The sequence below is a fragment of the Sardina pilchardus genome, chromosome 15 (genome assembly GCF_963854185.1).
Source record: "Sardina pilchardus chromosome 15, fSarPil1.1, whole genome shotgun sequence".
NCBI classification, from domain to species: domain Eukaryota; kingdom Metazoa; phylum Chordata; class Actinopteri; order Clupeiformes; family Clupeidae; genus Sardina; species Sardina pilchardus.
In genome coordinates, this window is record NC_085008.1 from 3,543,795 (window position 1) to 3,563,794 (window position 20,000).

A 20,000-nucleotide genomic window follows, 5' to 3' on the forward strand; every position below is an offset into this window, starting at 1 on the left:
GCACGTAGACTTAAGAGAAATTATACTCTAAAACTGATGGATGGTATGGACGGTGCAAAGAGTTAAAATACAATCCCCTGGTCGACAATCTAACCTACATGCTACAGCTCACCCTATGTGAAGCTGCATGATGGCGCACAATGCGAAGCAAATCCACACGTTCCTTCATACATACAATTGATTTGTTCATGCAATTAGGGCATCAAATCGAGCCAAGAGACACACAGAGGATTAAACAGAGTGGTGGAGCGATTGTACAACACACTTGTCGGGTGGTTTGGAGATCAATAAACATGGCTGTACCCCGGTGCTCAGGGTTATTACAGACGGACGGGAAGTGACAAGAGAGGGACGCACCTTGCAGCTCTCGCATGTGAGGAGCCCATAATGGTAGCCGGACACCTTGTCTCCGCAAACAGGACACATCTCGTCTAAGTCTTCGTCGTAGGAATAGTCCATCATTTTAAAGTGGGGTGCTGAGGAAACAAAGGCAAGACAACATCAGGCTGATGTAAAATAATAATAATAATAATAATAGAAAAACACACTTGGTCTTTCCAAATCTCTTACAATGCTGTTGTGTGCTGATATTTAGGTTGTGTTATGCACACACTACCCAAAGCTGTGATATGTTCCCAGCTCATTTCCATTATCAGTAGTCTCCAATAAATACAGCTTGAAACATGAGAAATGCAGTTTCGGAAAAAACATCCTATACACTAAAGGCTACAATATTGAACTCTTGATTGAAACATTTCACTAAAATTGAGATTTGACACATGTGCACACAGAGGAAAGTGTAAGATGCTGTTATTCAGAAAGGCATGTCACCCTGCTGATAGGTCATGTAAGGGGAATGATAGTTAATGGGTGCGTTAATCAAGTGATAAGGAGCTTGTGTCAGGGACAATTAAGACGTCTACACTGCAGAGTTAGTTTACGAGCACATTTAGAGGAATGGAATAAAAGAACAAATAATCTACATTTACGTACAGGCACATGATTTTCAGGACAATCATTTGGGATTTCTAACTTTTTCTAACTAGCATTTTGTTGTGCATGTGTAAAATAAACAACTTGTAATAAATGCACTCACCAACTTATGGCTCACCAGCTCACCAGCTTATTGCAAAAAAATGATCTGGCATTGATTAAAAAAAAATTGATGAAGCGTAAATAGAAAGTAGTTGACGATTCACAACTGATCTGCGCCAGGCAGAAAAGTTTGATCTCACGCTACAACATAAATTAATCACTACCCTCTAACACTCCTGGAGCATTTGCCGACCGAGCATACTTGCAATCAATTTCTATACATTTTGTGTGAATAAGTTACCCTGCTGTTTCTCGCTGATGGCGCCGGTTGAAATGTGCTGGTAACGGACGATAGAAGCAACAAGTCATTGTGAACTTCACTTATAAACGTGCTAATTCTGTCAGTGGTTTGAAATAATTTGGGTTATGCTTAATGTCATTTCGTTGATCATATCCACGTCCCCAAGGCATTACATCCGGGCGACATAGGCTATCAAAAGGTAATCTGAAAAACAATTTGCGGCTTGTGACTCAAAGTTTTATTTATTTTCTTCATGAAAATATGTCATCACAAACATTACAATTATTTTTTGTCTAAAACAGACAATGTAGGTTGTTTACAAAATTCGATATTTCTTTCCCCCCCTATATTAATGTCAGTGTTTCTGAAGTAATTGCTATGTGACCCTATTTAACAGGCTATACAGCACGTATTTATCCGTGAAATGAACATTTTACTATCATATGAGTGGCAGTGTATGCATTGTAAATATTCTTGTATTTTTTCTTTAGCTAAATCATTTGAACTTTTCTTTTGAAATTCGGTCATATTCGTAGTTTTGATTTAATTGCAGTGCCATCGCTCGTTAGACGACCTCCAGGGGAATTTTCAGATTTGATAACGATATGAACATCTTCAGGCTTGTAAAGAGAGCTTGATAAATTATTAATGGAGCGGTTTCAGAAGTTAATGCAACGTCTGATTATCTGGAGACAGCCGACTCCAGAATACTGTGCATTTAATGAACCGAGCGTGCCTCTTTTCTTGCTAAATTTTGTTTAAAAATCCAGTCATCCTAAATGTACAGCAAAATCAAACATAGTGATAGGAAGCCAACCCATACATTATGTTTTCATTTTAGAGGCACAAAACTTTTGCAAGTTCACATGTAAGAATTAGGCTATATGCTTAGCTACATCACTCTACGCATATTTGCCTCTCTAATATTACTAACGATATTAACATGGCGTAACAGCAATAATTTTGGTTTTATGGATAATAGCAAGAAATGGCTGATGATATAGGATCTATAGGCTACTTCCTAATCCAACGCAGTTTAAAAGATAATAGGCCAAGAATAAATGAGGGTGCAACTGCACGAAATAGCCTACCAATATGTGCCAGTAAACCCTTTAATCTGTCTTTGTTTAAAACTCACAAAAGTTTTAATTCACACTCAAATGTCATATATTCAAAGAAATGAAGACACAAGATTACAAGTAGGCTTAATTTAACTTGGCCAGGCAGTGTCGGTCGGTCCCAACGCAAATGTCAACACGTTATTTTATCAGAACTAGAGATCAGAGGGAGATCAGAAACAGGATTCTTTTTTTTAAATAAAATCTGCACCTTGGTCTTGGATTAAATAAGAAAGTCCTAATCCTTACCTTGCATATTTCCAGGCATGTGCCCCCGTTCCCCATGCGACCGAGCGAGTCCCAGAGCTTCTGTCTCCACTTTGGGTAGCATGACAGCTCGGCTCCGCTGGGGTGAAGACTGGGCTCCGTCTGACGGGCCACCTGCTCGTGAAAGGGGGATACCACAGGTTCTCACAAAAAAACCGAAAGACCGATTCTTCCCAGTCCTGGCGTTTGACGTTTAGAAACGAAGATCAGATTGCTGCAAATGCTAGCGAGAGCAAGCGAAAAGAACGATCGCAGAGGAAGTTCATTTTCACTCCCCCCCAAAAAAGACAACGCTTGCGAAAGCTACAATTATTGTACAACAGCAATGACCTACTGCTTGGTACCCGAGTCTCGCAACGCGATTGAGAAATAGATTGTAAATGTCTTTTAAAGAGAAGGTTCTTTCTCAATGACACAAAATGATAACTCTGTCCGGACAGCGAAAGCGTGCACCAGATTAAGAGGTAATAAGACGGCGGTGGAGCTTTTGCAGCGAGTTGATCTCCCCGTGGCCTTTTCCACGTCTCTGATAGATGTATGTCTTACAAAACTCGACTTGGCAAACTGTCATTAACTTTACGCGGACCCCTCCTCCGTTCTGTCTGACTCACTTCTACTGAGGGGTGCCAGATCTGAAGTTCAGTCGTTCTCCCTGCTGCTTTGTCTTTTCTCACACACACTCACACACACGCGCGCGCACATACACACCCTTTACTGACACCGCTCGCGCCAATCAGGGTCTCACTCTCCGCTCTGACATCACCTTCCCTCTCCAATGAGCACGAGAAGACCGGCCAGTATCACCTCTATCTACTTCACTCTCCCCAACCACATGTGATAAGATCACATAATGATGGACATAAAAGCCAAAACAAGGAAACGGGAGTAAGAAAAACAAACAAAAAGATGATCTAATTACTCTAGGCTCTATGATACGGAGATGCGAGAGATGCGCACCGGAGCACAGGGTGCCAAAGAGACCGGTAAGGAAGGTACGTCCGCATGTTCAGCCCGGTGAAACCGCTACACAGGGTCCGGACAACAAGTAAACAAATCTGCAGTCTTATTAGGTGCTCTGTAGGTAATCAAATGCTAAACTTATAGCAGGAGCATGATTTTTCAATTGCTTTAGCTGCGCGAATGTCTTGGTCCGAACTGTCTTCTGTGTTATTGCTAACAAAATAGGATACATTCAAGTGTAACCTTCATGATTAGCTCGTTGATGACAGGACACGAATATGACATGCTTCCTCGCACTGAATAGGTCGGCTCTGATTGCAAAGCATGATAGGAAAGCATTATATATTCACTTTTAATCTTGAACTGTTATTTACCCTGAGAACGAAAAAGTTGTGTTTCAAGTTCCATAGCAATACATAAATTAATTTAAAATGTTCAAAGTTGCAGTTGACAATAGGTTGCTCCTACAGACTGCAACATTTGAGTGTTTGACCTCGCCAACCCCCGAACAGCCCCCGCTCACAAAAAAAAACAATCAGGCATAATGTTAACCACCACCACAGCAACAATATATACATGCAGGCCAATCAGAATAACATAGGAAGTCACAAGAATCCCCTGTGTGATTTCAGACATGTTACAAGAAGGCAATATGACTAGATGGAATTGATGCATGGCACCCTCCAAAGGTCAGTGCACACAAGTTACCAGCGAGCTCTCAAAGAGCAAAAATCTCCCGGTTGACTCACGCGTACCGACTGCAGCCGCAGAGCCTACTCACACGTTAGAGCTTCTTCTCCCTGCTATGTAGATAGATATAAAATGTGCAATTTGCTTATAAATCCGCCCGTCTTCATGGGCGAACGACATCAGTTATCTTTATTTGATCAGAGCTGACTGATGATTTAATAAATGTTAGATGGAATAACAATCGTAATAAAAACGGAATTGTGACCATAATAATAAATGCTAATAATAATAATGATAATATAGCCATAGACAAATAATAGTAACAAATTAAAGCATAATGATAATATTTCTATAAATGATTATGTAGAACAAGAAAAGTATTTTAGTTTTAGAATGAATATAAATTTGAACATATAAAATCCGTTAAATAAATGAACTGTTGCTATCTCAGACTTCCTCACGTCATCCACGTGTACACGTATATACATGGACTAGGCTATACATGCACTCACTCCTGAGCACACACACGTTTCAAATATTGGCCAAAACCAATTAGTACAATAACATTTAATTTACATTTACATGTAATGTAAAATTATAAGCTTACACGTTATGTTTTTTTTTTCTGCCGCAGACAAAAGGAGGCGATGGCCAACATTAAACCGCGCTACACCAGGTTCAGAGAGTTTATTGCACACCAAACAGCGAAGTTGTTTGCTCTACGTTAGAGTTTAGGCTTTACGGAAGAACCAGGCAGAAACACGTCAGTAAAAAGTTATTTCGTGCAGATCACAATGTTAGCCTGCAAGATCACAATGCATTATGTTAGTAATTTAGGGTAAGCTCTAAAATCTAATTTGTAGACCAACTTGCGATAGTCACTCAATCCTATATGGAATAGCAGACGTTAAACTTTGAAAACACATTTGTCGAAACAAAATGCGTGGCGCTTAAAATGTGAGCAAGTTGTGTGCATTAGCGCAACACTAACTGACCATAGTATAAACATAAGCAATATTACATAGTAACTGGGTCAGATTGGCATAATAGACAACATGCGGCTCTGTTTGATCTGCAGGTGTACTGGAGGATCAGTGTCAGAAGCCAGAAGAGCAGAGTCGCTACACACAGCAGGAAACGTCCACGTTAGGTGACCACCATACTCACCTTTAACGGAATCGTCCTGAGAGCTCTCTTGTCCAATATCAAACTGTTGGCTATCAGACATCATAACGGGCAAGTCCTCAATTAAGGAGAAGGATCTAACCGGTATGTTTAATATGTATGGTTAGCACTTCTCCATAATGTCTTGAAAGGCAAGAAGGTGTAGGGTTAAAAAAAAAAGGGGGGAGCGACTGGAAAAAGGTGAGCAAGTGTTACTGTCCACTTAGTTCCAGCAAAGAAGTGAACTCTCACAGTAGGTGAGACAACCCCTTGGCATACCTACCTACTTTCACACTGACACAAACACACACACACACACAGAAGGAAGCACGCACGCACGCACGCAGATACACACACACACACACACACACACACACACACAGAAAGAAGCACGCACGCACGCACGCACGCACACACACACACACACACACACACTCACAGACCCCCCTCCTCCACACACACAAAGCACCCCCATCCACATAGTGACCTGCGTTAAACCAGAAGTCATATCTCATAGGTACTAATCAACAGTATTCAAAATGCATCCCTAGGATAGGCCTGTCCGAGTCACATGGCGGAGGACAGGTTGATAACGGCCTGTTATAAAGTGACACACAGGCTGATAAGGGAAGCTGGCAGATAGTACCAGAGGAATGATTAACCTGCAGGGAAGAGGGAGCCGAAATTACTGTGCAGACCCATTGACTGTGTGCTCTGCTGGGAGAGAGAGGCGGCACATGAGACACACACACACACACACACACACACACACACACACACACACACACACACACACACACACACACACACACACACACATGCACACACACGCACACACACAGAAAACGAGATCAAAAGGACATGTTCACCACAGCGAATCCTACGGCGCCACTAAACTTTGAAACAAATCAGCAAGGGCTGCACCAGTTCTCTGGAGGCACCTGTAGAGTGGAACTGGAAGTATGTGTGAGTGTATGTGTGTGTGTGTGTGAGTGTGTGTGTGTGTGTGTGTGTGTGTGTGTGTGTGTGTGTGTGTGTGTGGGTCCCATGAATCAACAGTTTTTTGCCATTTTCCAGAGTTGTCCCGTCAGAGCCGCCCTGCGTAATCTTTAAACATAAACTTCACAGGGGAGAAATTTATAATCATTAGGAGCCCAGAGCTGATGTTCCCCCTGCCTGGGAGGACAGATTGACACGCAGTAGGAGCCAAACCGTGGCATGATAGAGCACTCCAAAGCAAACGTGCAGAAAACAGCCCACTCTGGGGATGTATTAATTTGGTTGTTTTTGGCACGCCACCGCTGCCGTTTTCAGAAACAGTCCCCCGGAAACGTGCATGTTTTATATATGAATCAATAAAGTGAAATTACGAAACACATTTTGCGGTCCGTCTCAAGCATGAAAGATAATTGCTCCGCAAACAAAGTGGATAATCCCGGCGATGAGACTTTAATGAATGTTTCACTGTGCTGTTAAATGTGCCAAATTTCACTGTCTGGGATCCAAATTCAAATAAAGTTTTTTTTTTCTCTCTAGCATGAGAGAAGAAGAAGAATTTACGCTCCTCAATTGAACACTCTGTCAAGCAAACAAAAAGTTGTAATGACTGAAGCAACTGAGGAGATAGAGATGCTTTATCTAAATACAGTAATTAAAGTTATGGCCACAGTTAACCTAAACAATTGCCCCACTCCTCTCCATTGTCACCTGTTGTACTCAGCAGCACACAAAAGGCTAACTCAGGGGCTAGGGGGCTTGAGACGCTCCTATTGTTGACCAAGTGCTCTAAATGTGGGGTCAGGAGATAAAGCCCACGGGGATGAGGGGCTCAGACAAACACCGTGGGCCTTTTGACCCGGCGCGAGGGCCCTGCTGACCTGAAGTTCACTCCTGCCCTGCTGCCACGCATGCCGCACTGAGCCACTGCTCATGTGCTGGAGCTGCCATAACCCAAAACCCAGGGCCAAGAGGCCCAGCACCTGAGAGGCCTCACTGCTAGCCTGTAACATTGGCAACCACTACTTGTTTTAAAGCTGTGTGTGTATGTGTGTGTGTGTGTGGGGGGAGTATAAACCTTTTGACCCCCCCACCCCCCCTGGGTCACTTCCATATCCACACCACGCGCACCTCTTGACTACCCCACCCTTGTCTTTTATAAATGAGTTTTACGATGCGGTTTAGACCTAATGTTCAACACGGGGGCAGCATCTTTACTGCTGAATAGAGCGTGCTTAAGCATGACGTGGCCCAGGTCAAGGTTTACTGCTCGGACAGGCTCCCAATTTCATTATGGTAAAGATTCGGCAATTGTGTCGCATTATAAAGCCGCCTTTAAGAGATTTAGGGAAGCAATGAATAAGAATCAGAGCGGTAGCGGTAGAATGATGGGAGTCGGACAATCAGACGGCTCAGTTAAGCATTTATCAGCGTGCTGAAATCTATTTGCTCAACGTACAGGTCCAGTGAGAGGGGTGATGTGGGGTTTCCTTCTATGACACCGTGAAACTAATAACCTGGGGTATGAAAGAAAACCTTTCTGGAGAGAGAGGGAGAGGGTAATGAGAAATGTCTGTATGTGTGTGTGAGTGTGTGTGAGTGTGTGTGTGTGTGTGTGTGTGTGTGTGTGTGTGTGTGTGTGTGTGTGTGTGAGAGTGTGAGAGAGAAGGGAGGGGAGGGGTATAGTGAGAATCCACTCTACACTCAAGCTGTCAGCTCGTAATTTAGGTGGTAAGGGCCCTGTGTTCATTATGCCTGACTTAAACACTTTCAACACCTTCATAAAAAGAGATTATTTGGATAATCAGAGTACAGAGGCCATTGCATGTGGGAGAACAGGAGGAGGAGGAGGAGGAGGAGGAGGAGTAAAAAGTGCGTCTGATGAGCTGTCGCCTACACTGAAACCTGCGCTCTGTTGACCTCTGCTGTAGGATACAAGCTTGGCTCCTCACAACCAGAGAGATGGAAAAGAGAGAGGGAGGGGGAAAGAGAGAGAGATAGAGAGAGAGAGAGAGAGAGAGAGGGAAAGAGGCCACGTGTTTCGCGGTCACGACGACAGCGATACAGAGATAGGGAGACATGTGAAATGAAAGATGACAACAAAAAAATGTCCTCCTTTTGCCAATACACCACATTCCTTTTGTCATGTTAATAAACCAATTTGAATGTGAATGGACTTCAAACTGAAAGATCCAGAAGACGAGAGAGTGCCCTGAGAAAGCCAGACCTTTAAAAAAAACAAGAGTGACACGGTGGGGGAGAGAGGTGGGGAGGAGGAAGAGAGTGAGAGTGGAGTGGACAGAAGAGAGAGACGCGAGAGATAGATAGATAGACAGAGAGAGAGAGAGAGAGAGAGAGAGAGAGAGAGAGAGAGAGAGAGAGAGAGAGTAAACATTACCGAGCCTGGGAAAGGGATATATGTGATGGCAGTTATGACTCATGAGTGCTGGTTATCGTGCATTGTCTGTCGGGTACCTGTGAGTGTGTTTATTCTAGCATTCCTGTCTCCGCTTGGCACGCCCGTTTCCCAGCGCAGGGAAGTGTTCGATGTGTCCGTCCATACCTTAATTAAAGCCCATATGTTTTTTGAGTGTCCAACCCCCCCTCACACACGCACGAAATCAGGGGCAGCCAGCGAACGAGTGTCATAGGGAAAGGGAGAGAGAGAGAGAAAGAGAGAGAGAGAGAGAGAGAGAGAGAGAGAGAGAGAGAGGAGAGAGTAAAAAAAAAAAAAAAACCTGACGTACTCTGAAGACGAAGAAGACGGGGGAAAAAAAGCCCTCAACTGCTTAACTCCGACAACTGTTAGATCCATTAACAGGTCAAGCAACAGTCATTGTTCATTGCTTCCTATATGGTTCTATTTTCAAGAGCTTGAAAGAACAATAGTACTTGTTGCTGTCAGGTGTCGCTGGTGCCGCTGCACCAAAACAAAGTCGACACGGCAGACATGAAAACAAAGACCAGCGTGGCGAAGAACCCGGTTCTGTGGTTCAGAGTTTACCCCGGGCCTTATCTACCTGCCACAGTCCTGGGACGGGGAGCACTGGATGGGAACAGGCCGCCCCGTATCCCCAGTGTTTAGTGTTTGGCTCTTGCCTCATTTGAATATGATATGGTTTTCTCATATGCATGCATGCATGGACCCTGGCCCTATGTGAACGTCAAAACAGCTGTCTGAGGAATGTCAGATTTGTAAAGAAGCATTGTGTGCAGGGAGGTGTAATTAGAAACAAGCATGTTGTAAGATGCAGCTCCTTTCATTTCATGGGGGAGTGATTAACTACTGCTTAAGTAATGACAATAAGTCATTTATCTTTCTGCCTACGCAAGTTTTTTTTTTATCATATCAGGTCTATCTGTGGCTATTTAAAATAACCCTTGGGCATCTGGTGTTTGCTATGCATGGTTCTCATGAATAGTTTACATGTATACTGAAGCTCTGAGATGTTATATTGAAAGCATTTGGTTTAATTTTTCAAAAAGAGCCTCACAACACAGTGCAGTGTTACACTGTGGAACAAAAAGACAGTTTTAGAAGTGAGATATTGATCTGAATGTTTTATCTTCTCCAAACAAATGCACTCACACACACACACACACACACGCATGCTTACGCACATACACACACACACGCTCCTGCACATTCATAATTTACCTAAATTGGGGATAGGCACAGATGTTTGTTTTCAGTTCGGGTTGATGGGTGAGTTTCTGACAGGCCACCACTCTCACGCCTCGCCTCTGTGTGACCTCTGCACTGACACACACACACATACACATGCACGCACGCACGCACGCACACACACACCAAACACACACACACACACACACACACACACAGAGAGAGAAATGTGCGCACACACAGACACACACGCAAGCACGCAGTGCTCTCTCTCTCTCTCTCCACTCACGCCAATGAGGAACTCAGTGACGCGGAGCCCGGCAGTGCGAGGACCATCCGAGCACAGAGCCGGTCATTCCAGGCCCTCTCGGTTCACATGTTGGCACAATGCACTACCTCTCTAATGAGACAGAACCACTAAAGAGGGTACTTAAGGAGTCCTTAGCACCTGGGTGCTCCCTGGCGGAACATGAAGATATTCTTTTACCAAGGACAAGTGTGAAAATTGGTGGCCCTGCCACCCCACTCCTCCTCTCCATCTCCCTCCCTTCCTGCTGCACCTTCCCCTGGTCTACCAGCAATGCAAATGATCATTAACCCGGCTATTGTAAAATCCATCCTATCATTTCCAATTAAAGGCCCCTTGTTGTCCTAACTGGGAAACATTATAAAGGACTAATTGCACTGAGCTGCCCACAATCAATGAGGCTGAGTTAGGTGACAAGACACCCCCCCACCCCTTTTATGGCCAAAAGGCAAAGACTCCAAGACAGACGCTGGAAGCAAATGTTGTCTTATGATAAGCCCCCTCTGGGGCACCCAGACAGAGGATCAACTCAGAGGGTTGAGGCCAGATCTTCAGCCCAAATCTCTCTGTGTATCCCTGTGCGTCATGTTTGCCAACCACTTCAGCAGGGACAGCTCGAGCAAGGCTCCTTATTGCGCCCGGTCCATTTACTAGCCTTCCTCTTTGTCTGCTTCCTCAGTCATCAAGGGGTCAGTATTGTGTTGGCTGCCCCCAGACTAATGTCTGGCAAATAGCAGGCCTAACCATTAACGCGCCAACCCTGTTTGAAGAGGCCAGCGGCGCACAGGAATGGCATTTATAGTGGGTGATGGTTTAATCAAAGGGGATGTTTTGTTTCTGGCCGGGTCAAAATAGCGTCTCTTCCTCCTCCCACCACGATGAGAATGTGTGATAATATATTGTGTGTGGGTTGGGTTTGTACTTAAATTGTCGAAATAACTCAAAATAGCCCTAAAAATTCAAGTGGCTATAAATGATATAATTGTGACTTATAAATCACAATGACCTACAGCTCAAGTTCCAACTTAAGCCATGATAAGTAATCACGGGTTTTATAATGATATGGAACAAAATGATTTTTTAAATGCAGCACTTATTGCCACAATATAGAAGAAGTACCCTATGTATTTGTGGTGTTCTGCTTCATGAAAGCCATTGTAAATTTTGCTCACCAAAATGTTTCCATTTTTGCACATAAAGTATGTAAAATAGTCTGTGTGTGCATGTGTGTGTGTACACGTGAATGAACGTAAATGTAAGGCCATGATACTCTATGTGAGTCCTGATGTCTTAGTGTCTGTAAGTGCAGCCCTTTCACATTTGTGTCAGAATAAACTGTATAAGAGATTATAAAATCCTTTATTAATCTCAAGGGGAATGTATACAGCATAGGGAATAGTGCAAGAGGCATCAATAAAACCAAGCTAAATATGGCATTAAAGATAAGAAATCAGACAGCAAGACCTAACAAATAAGTAAAACAGTTCAGTTTATTATATAACATTATATAATAAAATGACACTTGAATTGCTATCCATGGCGTGAATCTGTACTGATGGTTCATTTATGTACGCCTGTGTGTTTGAACACGGACATGTGTGTATTTGTGTGTCTGAAGTAGGTTGTCTCTGAATGTTTAAAATATTCAGTCAGACATGAGTATATGTCTATGCTTTCTGCACCTGTGTGTGTTTGTGTCTGCACACGATTTCATGGTCCTCTAATGTAGAAGCGAATCATTAAGCCATTAGAGTAGTGTGTCTGCCCTGATCTCTTCCTCTGGTGGATATGTCTGTCTAAAGGGGCCTGTGGGACAGGCTTGTCTTCCCTAGGAACTTCACACCACTTAGAGGAAAGACTACGCAACATCTGAAGAGGGAAAACATCACACACTTCACCTAATGCCCTCTCAGTTAAGTTTCTTTATTGTGCATATGACTGGTTATAAATAGGTATAAAATGCCCCCTCCACACCCATATTAATAGCTTATCTAGAGTGTGAATTTCCGCTCCACATTATGTGCTGGTCTATAGGCAGAAAAAAAGGTGTCGAGAAGCAGCCTTGGCAAATTTTCCTTTTTTCATTTCCTTGGCAAAAATGTTCAAATTACAAAGATCTACAAGAAAATAAGTCAGAAAACAAGTTCTCCTTTGAAACTTCATTTGTTTGTTTTTCTTTATGGTCTCTCATAAAAAATTGATATACTGTCAGGGGAAAGATTCAGATATGACATGGAAGCTTTTAAAAAGGGTTAGTGTTTGTTTTGGCATGAAACTGTCCACATTGTTTAAGAGCGGCCTGTACATATCTCTCTCATTCTCTCTTTTGCTCTCTCTCTCTCCTCTCTTCCTTTCTTTCTTTCTTCTCCTCTCCTGTCTGGCACTGGACCCATTTTCACATATCTGGAAATATTCCTTGAGCATAACATGCCTCTTCAATTAACATTCGTGAGGAAAATAATCCGTTTCTTTCTTCCCTCTGCCATGTAAAATCCCCAACCATGACAATTTAGTTGTTCTTTTCACTGACAGGAGAATGGCGGCGGCGGCTGCCCAGAAGAAATCTGCGCCTGACGGAAGTTTGGATGGAGGATTACGGAGGGAGAGTGGGGTGGGGGCGTTGGGATGTTGAATTGGGCTGGACAGAGCCTCGTCTGCAAGCCAGAGGTGGGTATGACTTGGCCTGAGAGGTGGTTGAGAGCGCGTTTGTATATTTTCAGAGTGGGGCAGCTGTGTGCAACACGTCGGAGGGGTTTTTTTTCAGGGTGGGGGGGGGGTTTTAGTGGGGGTGGCTGGATGAGGACCACCCGCAGGTTCAGTGGGCTTTTGCGTTGGCAGGCTCCGGCCGGTGCCATATTAATTAGAGCCTCCCTCGGCTTGGGGATTCTGCGGGGAAGGACACCTGTGTGTTCAGGAGTGAGCCATCACAGAACCCCCCCCCCCCCCCAAAAAACCCCTCCTCCAGACGTACTGTTCAGTCTGCACTGTCGGCAGGGCATAAATGACTTCCAGCCCTCAGCCCTCCACGTCAGACGCAGACACCGGAGCAGAAGAGATCCTCGGCCATGTGTTTCTGATGCCGCTCCGCCAGCAAGAGCTCTGCTCCCGACACAAACATGTGGTGGAACATACAGTACAGTGTTTAAACATGTCTCAGCTACATCGAGGAGAGCTGATGCTGGGGGAGGAGGCATGGGGGTTTGAGGCGTAAAAAAGGGAGGAAATATTTCGATGCGTACATGGAGAAAATATTTAACAAAGTGACTTCTCTCAGATGAGAGGGGGGGGGGGGGAATCTGCCCTGATGCTTGATTTTTTGGCCTCTTCGGGCTGCCTGGTGAAATATATGAAACATTTTACTGGAATCCAACTGGATATAAATGGTGGTTCAATCTATCTCTGCAGTAGTCTAAAGCCTTTATAGGGAGTTTGAGGTGTTTTACCTCATGTGGGCACCAATAAATCTGTCACACGGAAAAATCCGTCTCCCACCTCCAACAGGGAACAAATTGTGGCTTTCGGAGGGAGGAAGAAGTGACCTGTCAGCCGGTCCCATACATCATCTGGACAAAATGGCCCCCATTCTTTCTGCTGACCAGCAAGAACATCACCCCCACCTCATCCCGACCCTCCCCAGTAAACAAATTCAGAAGAAGAAGGGTGCTAAATATGTCCCTGCTCACAGCATCTGCAGACGTTAGATTTGCAAGTGACGTGCTGTACTTCCTAACTGTGTGTGGATATATTTATTTGTAGCTTTTTGAAATGAATATAAACGATTTTTAAATTCACCTTGTCAATTTAATTGACTGTTGGCCATCGCATGCGTATATGCATGTGTTAAATGTGTGGGCAGTCTGGAAGGAGCAACTGAGAGAAAAAAAGAGAATGAGGTCACTCCACAAGCTGGCATGTGTGTGTGTGTGTGTGTGTGTGTGGTATTTATAGTATATGGTCAGACTAATTCATACCATACTGGTATTAACAGTGATCAGGTGATGTATGGCTATACTGCACTATTAAAAGTCAGAATATTATAGAGCCATATAATTAAAGACCTCCAAGTAATGTTGGCCAGCACCATGCAGACACCTGACTAAGCTTTCCAGTCTACAATGTGGCCAGAGCTGAATACTTTTTAGGTACTTTCAGGTGTGATGCAGACACACACACACACACACACACACACACACACACACACACACACACACACACACACACACACACACACACACACACACACACACACACACACACACACACACACACACACACACACACACACACACACACACAGCAGTCCTGAGTTAAGAGACGGTGTAAAACAAAGCTGATGTGCAGATGAACGGGATCCAAGGAGAGATTCATATCGACATGAACAAGGCTGTGCAATACAACAGGGTATGTAAGAACACTACTGGATGCTAAATTGCAAGAGATACGCACACAACAAGGCAACAAACCGACAGTAAATAAAAGCCTGTCGTATTTAGTTTCAGGGTTCCTCTTCACCCAACGTCTTCAGACAAAGTAAAAAGTCTTTTGAGGGGGATGCACAGTCTGCCAGTGAAATCAATTAGTTGAGAGAAGTTCTGAAGTGAATCTGTTGTAGGAATAGTCCACGTTAGTGTGTGAATTTATATATATCATATCAGATCATTTTTTCTCCTCAACAGTACTAATAAGTTAAATAAAGTAAGCTAAATAAAATATTTAATCGAATAGATTTCATGCTTCACATGCTTTCCATGACTAATTCCACTTCATGCATTAGTAAATGTGAACATAGGGGTTACAAGTAAGTTGTAAATGGTTAGGGGTTAACTGATTAATTCGACTGAACATGGAGGTTCAATGTGTCATCATGAACAAACAATTAACATTCTTGACAAAAATTATCCTACAGATATTTGTTATTGTAAATGCGTCATTGACAGTACCTGCAGCATGTCATTACTGTTGTATAAGGGAACCTCAGTGGAGGATATTACCTGAATATTACTAGTTTTTCCTGGTATGACCAGTCAAATTATGACCGGTGAGAGTTGAACATTTTCCTTCACATTGCTAATGCTTCTTCAAAACGTAATGGGCAGTCTGATGATGGAAATCATATGGGACTTGGAATTTCCCTCTGGAATCACAGATGACTATTCTATCGACTGCTCGGCCACTGCACTACGAACCCCATGCACATATTGACTGGCATATTTTTTTTTTTTTTAACCGTCAGCGTATTTTGCCAAATTAAATATTCAAATGCTGTTGATCATGTCAGGGTCTTCACATCAATTTCCGAACTTCTCAAATAAACACATCCTGGGAGAATGTGTAAATAGGAAAAAGCCAAACTACCAATTAGTTTAGGACGGCACCGCAAAAAAAAAAAAAAAAAAAAGCAAAAAAAGCTGCACCACAAATAATAATCCCCCTCTCATCTGGGCTTCTCGGAGGGCTGTGCCGGCCTCTGTGTGAATGCCCAAGACTTGGACTGGCTGGGAGGGTCAGGATGTGGCTGCTGCTGTGTCTTCTGCTGCAGTGGAGAGATTCTCATGCTGCATAGAACCGAGCAAGATAGATTGGCTATCCACCAATGGCTGTCAATAAAGAGGGTAGAAGGGAAATAAACAGAACTTGTTTTCAATGGCAGGTATCTAGGAAGATCAATCATAGTAACAGCCAATAATAAATGGATCATGCCTCTATGTTTTTAAAACCCATGGCAGATGTATTGAATGGGAAACCTTGTGTGGGAGAAAATAGAGCTTTATTGATCAGAAACAACTGGAGAGAGAATGGAGGGAGAGAGAGAGAGAGAGACAGACCGAGTGAGAGAAAAAAGACCGCGAGAGAGAGAGATGGGGTGAGACAGAGAGGGAGGCAGCGAGGTAGGGAAAAACTCCTGACATCCGGGAAAATGATGCTCTCTCTATTTTTTTTATAGACTGTCCGCACCGTAAATTCAAATGACATGAAGCATTCTAAACCGATGGCGTGATAATGATGCCATTAGCTAAAATATATTGCTGATAACTGTGTGCGTTTCACAAAGGATCTGCCCAACACACATTATCAAGAGATCAACAGAACAATCACCATATACTGGATAGTAATTCCAACATGCCTGATATGTCATGCCAATTATGATTTCATTGAAAGCCTACTTGAGCATGTGATCTATAATATATTACTGTATTACAAGGAGTTCAAGTAATGAATATGTAATGATACACATGTTCATGATTATTCTTTTCCAAAGGGGTGGTGAGGAAGTCACTTTTGACATAACAGAAATATCAAACCTTTTTTTCTCTCTCATTCTCCTCTATCAAAATTCTCCAAATAATGACTTTTCTCTAGGAACACTGCACGCAACGCACTGTGGCCTGGTCCAGGACCAACTTAAACATGCAGGTCTACAGTTTAAAAAAGACGAGAAAAAAATCTCTCTCTCTCTCTCCGTCTCTCTCTTTGGCTTGCAATGGTGTGGTCTCAAAATACTTTGACTGTGGCCAGACAATTAAGGATTTAGGTGTGGCGATAGGAAGAATGTGGAAATCGGATCCTCGCTGCAGACCAGCCCACACCCTGCAGTCTTGGCTTCCTGCAAATGCCACATGCGCCCGACAGACCCCATGTGAGACATGTGGGTTTGCCTCCATTGTTTTGCCTCCCTTCGTCTTCCCACAGGGGCCTGTGGAGAGGGTATCCCATAATGCCGCAGTTACCCCCCCTCCAAACCCCAAACACACACACCGCCGACCCTCGAACTCTCGCCTTTCCCCTTTGCTAACCTGTGGGGATAGCAATGGGAACCTATCCATCAATGCAGATGACATTCAACCTTTCCTCTTGACTTTTTTTCGGTGTGTACTTTTTTTTACTTTAAAAAAAAAGATGTCTCTGTGAGAGTTGTACGTTTGGTCAACTAAACCTGTGGGAAGCAACATTCCTTGGGCTGGGTGCAATGTGTGTTTTCCAGGACAAAAAGGATAAGGAGTTAATTGATGGGCTGATAGCATCATAAACCTGACAGGAAGACATGTCGCTTGAAACGGAAAGAAGGGAAGCAAGTTCAGCCAGGCCAGATCCTCACAGGTCACTCCAACATCCTCTTCTTAAATTTGGTGTCTGTTTGCCGTAAAAGAGAGAGAGAGAGAGAGAGAGAGAAAGAGAGAGAGAGAGAGAGAGAGAGAGAGGCGGGGGGGGGGGGGGGGGGCATTTACAATTTGATTTCTAAATCATGCTCAGCCTAAACGCTGGCAATGTTACAATAATGAATGTAGAATATAAATGACAATGATATGGGACATTTTTTATTAACATGCTGAGTCTAAATAACTGTGACATTGTAAATTCACAAATCTTAAAGAGTACAATGCTAATACGGCGTTTACGTGCAAGTACTAATCCTGTATGACACCACCTCCAGCAAGTTCCAGATCAGTCTGCCCCCAAAAAACAACAGCTATAAAACATTAATGGGACCTATTATTTCAATAATTCATCATATGCCAATTAAAGAAAAAAAAAACCTCCCCACATCACATGGACAACAAGCAATTATTTCTGATTTGACAGAGAGGGGGGAAAGCCCATGGATAAATTGAGTCATCCCTCAAAAGAGTACGTATTTCTCTGACGGTCTCGAAATGGATGCCCTTGTAATAGGGCTCTTTACCTTGACTTGAGGAGGCTTCTGGACAGTCCAGGTATGGTTTCTCAAATTCACTCTGCCGTCCCCCCGACCAGCTTTCATTTGGGCCGAATTGTCTCCCTTCTCACCGCGGTGATCGATGAGCATCTCGGAAGAGGGGAAGAGAGGGAAGAGAGCAAGAGCCTGCCGTGGAAGATTTTCGGGAGGGCAAAAAGCGGCTTGATAAAGCGGAGGTTTTCCAGGAATTATCCAACTTTCAAAAAACAGAAAGAAAGCGAGAGCAGTTCATAAGAGGCAGAGATGTTTTGATCTGAAAATATGGCTTTAGGCAAGGTTTCATTTTTTTACTGAACTTTTTAGGACCTTTGTGCTTAAATCAGTGACAATGGAGCTTCAGTACTATCAGCTGCTATTTGAGCTAAACGTGAGGAAAAATGTGAGAAATATGTTGCATATAAGACAACAACGAAGTACGAAGAACATAATATAATGCTGAAAAATGATTAGCATAATGTCTGTTTTAGAGAAAGGAGCACTTATAGATAGAAGCAAAGATTTTTTCATGTAAATAAAAGATGAATAAATAAATAAATAAATAAATATATATATAAAAGGACATTTCTGAATGTGTCAGAACATGATGTTCTAACATTCTCTAATTGGAAACAACATGAGATTGTTCCATGCATCCAGTCAGTGAAATCTCCCTATAATTAGATTTATGGTTGTGACATTACACTCTAACGTTTTTGACTCGCAGTGTATAATTCCTGGGTTGTCATAACGTTCTTGACTATCCAACATTTTCACCAGTGTCGAATTTAATTATATGGAGATTGAATTTCTAGGCTACATGCTGTATACGTTTTCACTGTTTATGTAGACGTTTGGCTTTTTATGTGCTTCCTTGAAGATTTGTATGGCGGTCGGCTCTTAATATGGGTTGTGCTTCTGATGACAGTTTCCTGTTTCTCTGAAACTGCTGAGGGTATGACTGAGTGCACCCATCATCTGAGCGTTTCAACGCAACGTAAACTACTCAAGCCCGAGGGCGTTGAGTGGACTTCTCTGCTCCTAAGATTCACCATCACTCACCCACAAGCAGTCAGTGCTGTGACCGCACTATGGAGTGCATGGAGACAAGACAGAGAGACAGACAGACAGACAGACAGACAGGCTAAGAGAGAGAGAGAGAGACACAGACCTAACGACCTTGGGTTTTGTGCACCTCGAACAGCATCATGAATGGAAAGGAGAATGGGAACGAGGAGGCGGCAGGCCGAGGGATTTCCTGAAGCGACGGTATCAATATGTTTAACATGTCCTCCGACTGTTCTTTTTTTTTTTTACTATCAGGCAGTGGTCAGGGCAGCCCCCTCTCCCTGCCCTGCGCCTTCCCGCATAAAACACATCATCATGTCCTTCCTCTCCGCAGCTTGCAAAGACGTTGAAGAATCTTGGGAGGATGGGTGGCTGGGGGTGGAGGTGGAGGTGGGGGAGAAGGAGGGGTTGGGAAGCTACTGCAGGGGTCTCCTTTTGGACTCCTTTGCTAAGGATGAAATACTTTTACACACACACACACGACACGCCACTGGTCCTCACATTGACTCACAGTTTTCCTTGCTGCTCAGCTTGTGCATCTGTCCAAATGAAGTCTGTGGATGGTTAGCACATCCAACCCTGTGGTTTCATGACCCCCCTCCAAGCCCCCTCCCCTGAAAACCTTACTTTAAATCAAACCGTGCACCACCCATGCAGGGAGCCGGCCGTTCATCTTGTCATTTTTTGATATCATAAAACTTATTGCATCGATTGTTTTGTAATTACTTCAGACCCAAAGTTATACATTGTGTACTTAGTTGGCCAGGGCTAAATTTGGA

The 20,000-nt window shown here is 43.4% G+C and overlaps 1 protein-coding gene and 1 long non-coding RNA gene across 2 annotated transcripts in view; both read right to left on the reverse strand.

The window, feature by feature from the left end:
• Nucleotides 1-5,772, reverse strand: part of nr5a2 (nuclear receptor subfamily 5, group A, member 2) — a 58,021-nt gene extending 52,249 nt beyond the window's left edge. The window contains exons 1-3 of the mRNA XM_062555559.1: nt 5,539-5,772; nt 2,704-2,835; nt 358-476 (exon numbers count right to left, since the gene is read on the reverse strand). Of these exons, the coding sequence (XP_062411543.1) occupies nt 358-476; nt 2,704-2,835; nt 5,539-5,602 (315 nt within the window). The 5' untranslated portion in view covers nt 5,603-5,772. The remainder of the gene's footprint in view (nt 1-357; nt 477-2,703; nt 2,836-5,538) is intronic.
• Nucleotides 5,773-16,233: 10,461 nt separating this feature from the next.
• LOC134102762 (uncharacterized) overlaps nt 16,234-20,000 on the reverse strand; it is a 28,629-nt gene continuing 24,862 nt past the window's right edge. The window contains exons 3-4 of the long non-coding RNA XR_009941547.1: nt 18,145-18,373; nt 16,234-17,594 (exon numbers count right to left, since the gene is read on the reverse strand). This is a non-coding gene — a long non-coding RNA (uncharacterized LOC134102762). The remainder of the gene's footprint in view (nt 17,595-18,144; nt 18,374-20,000) is intronic.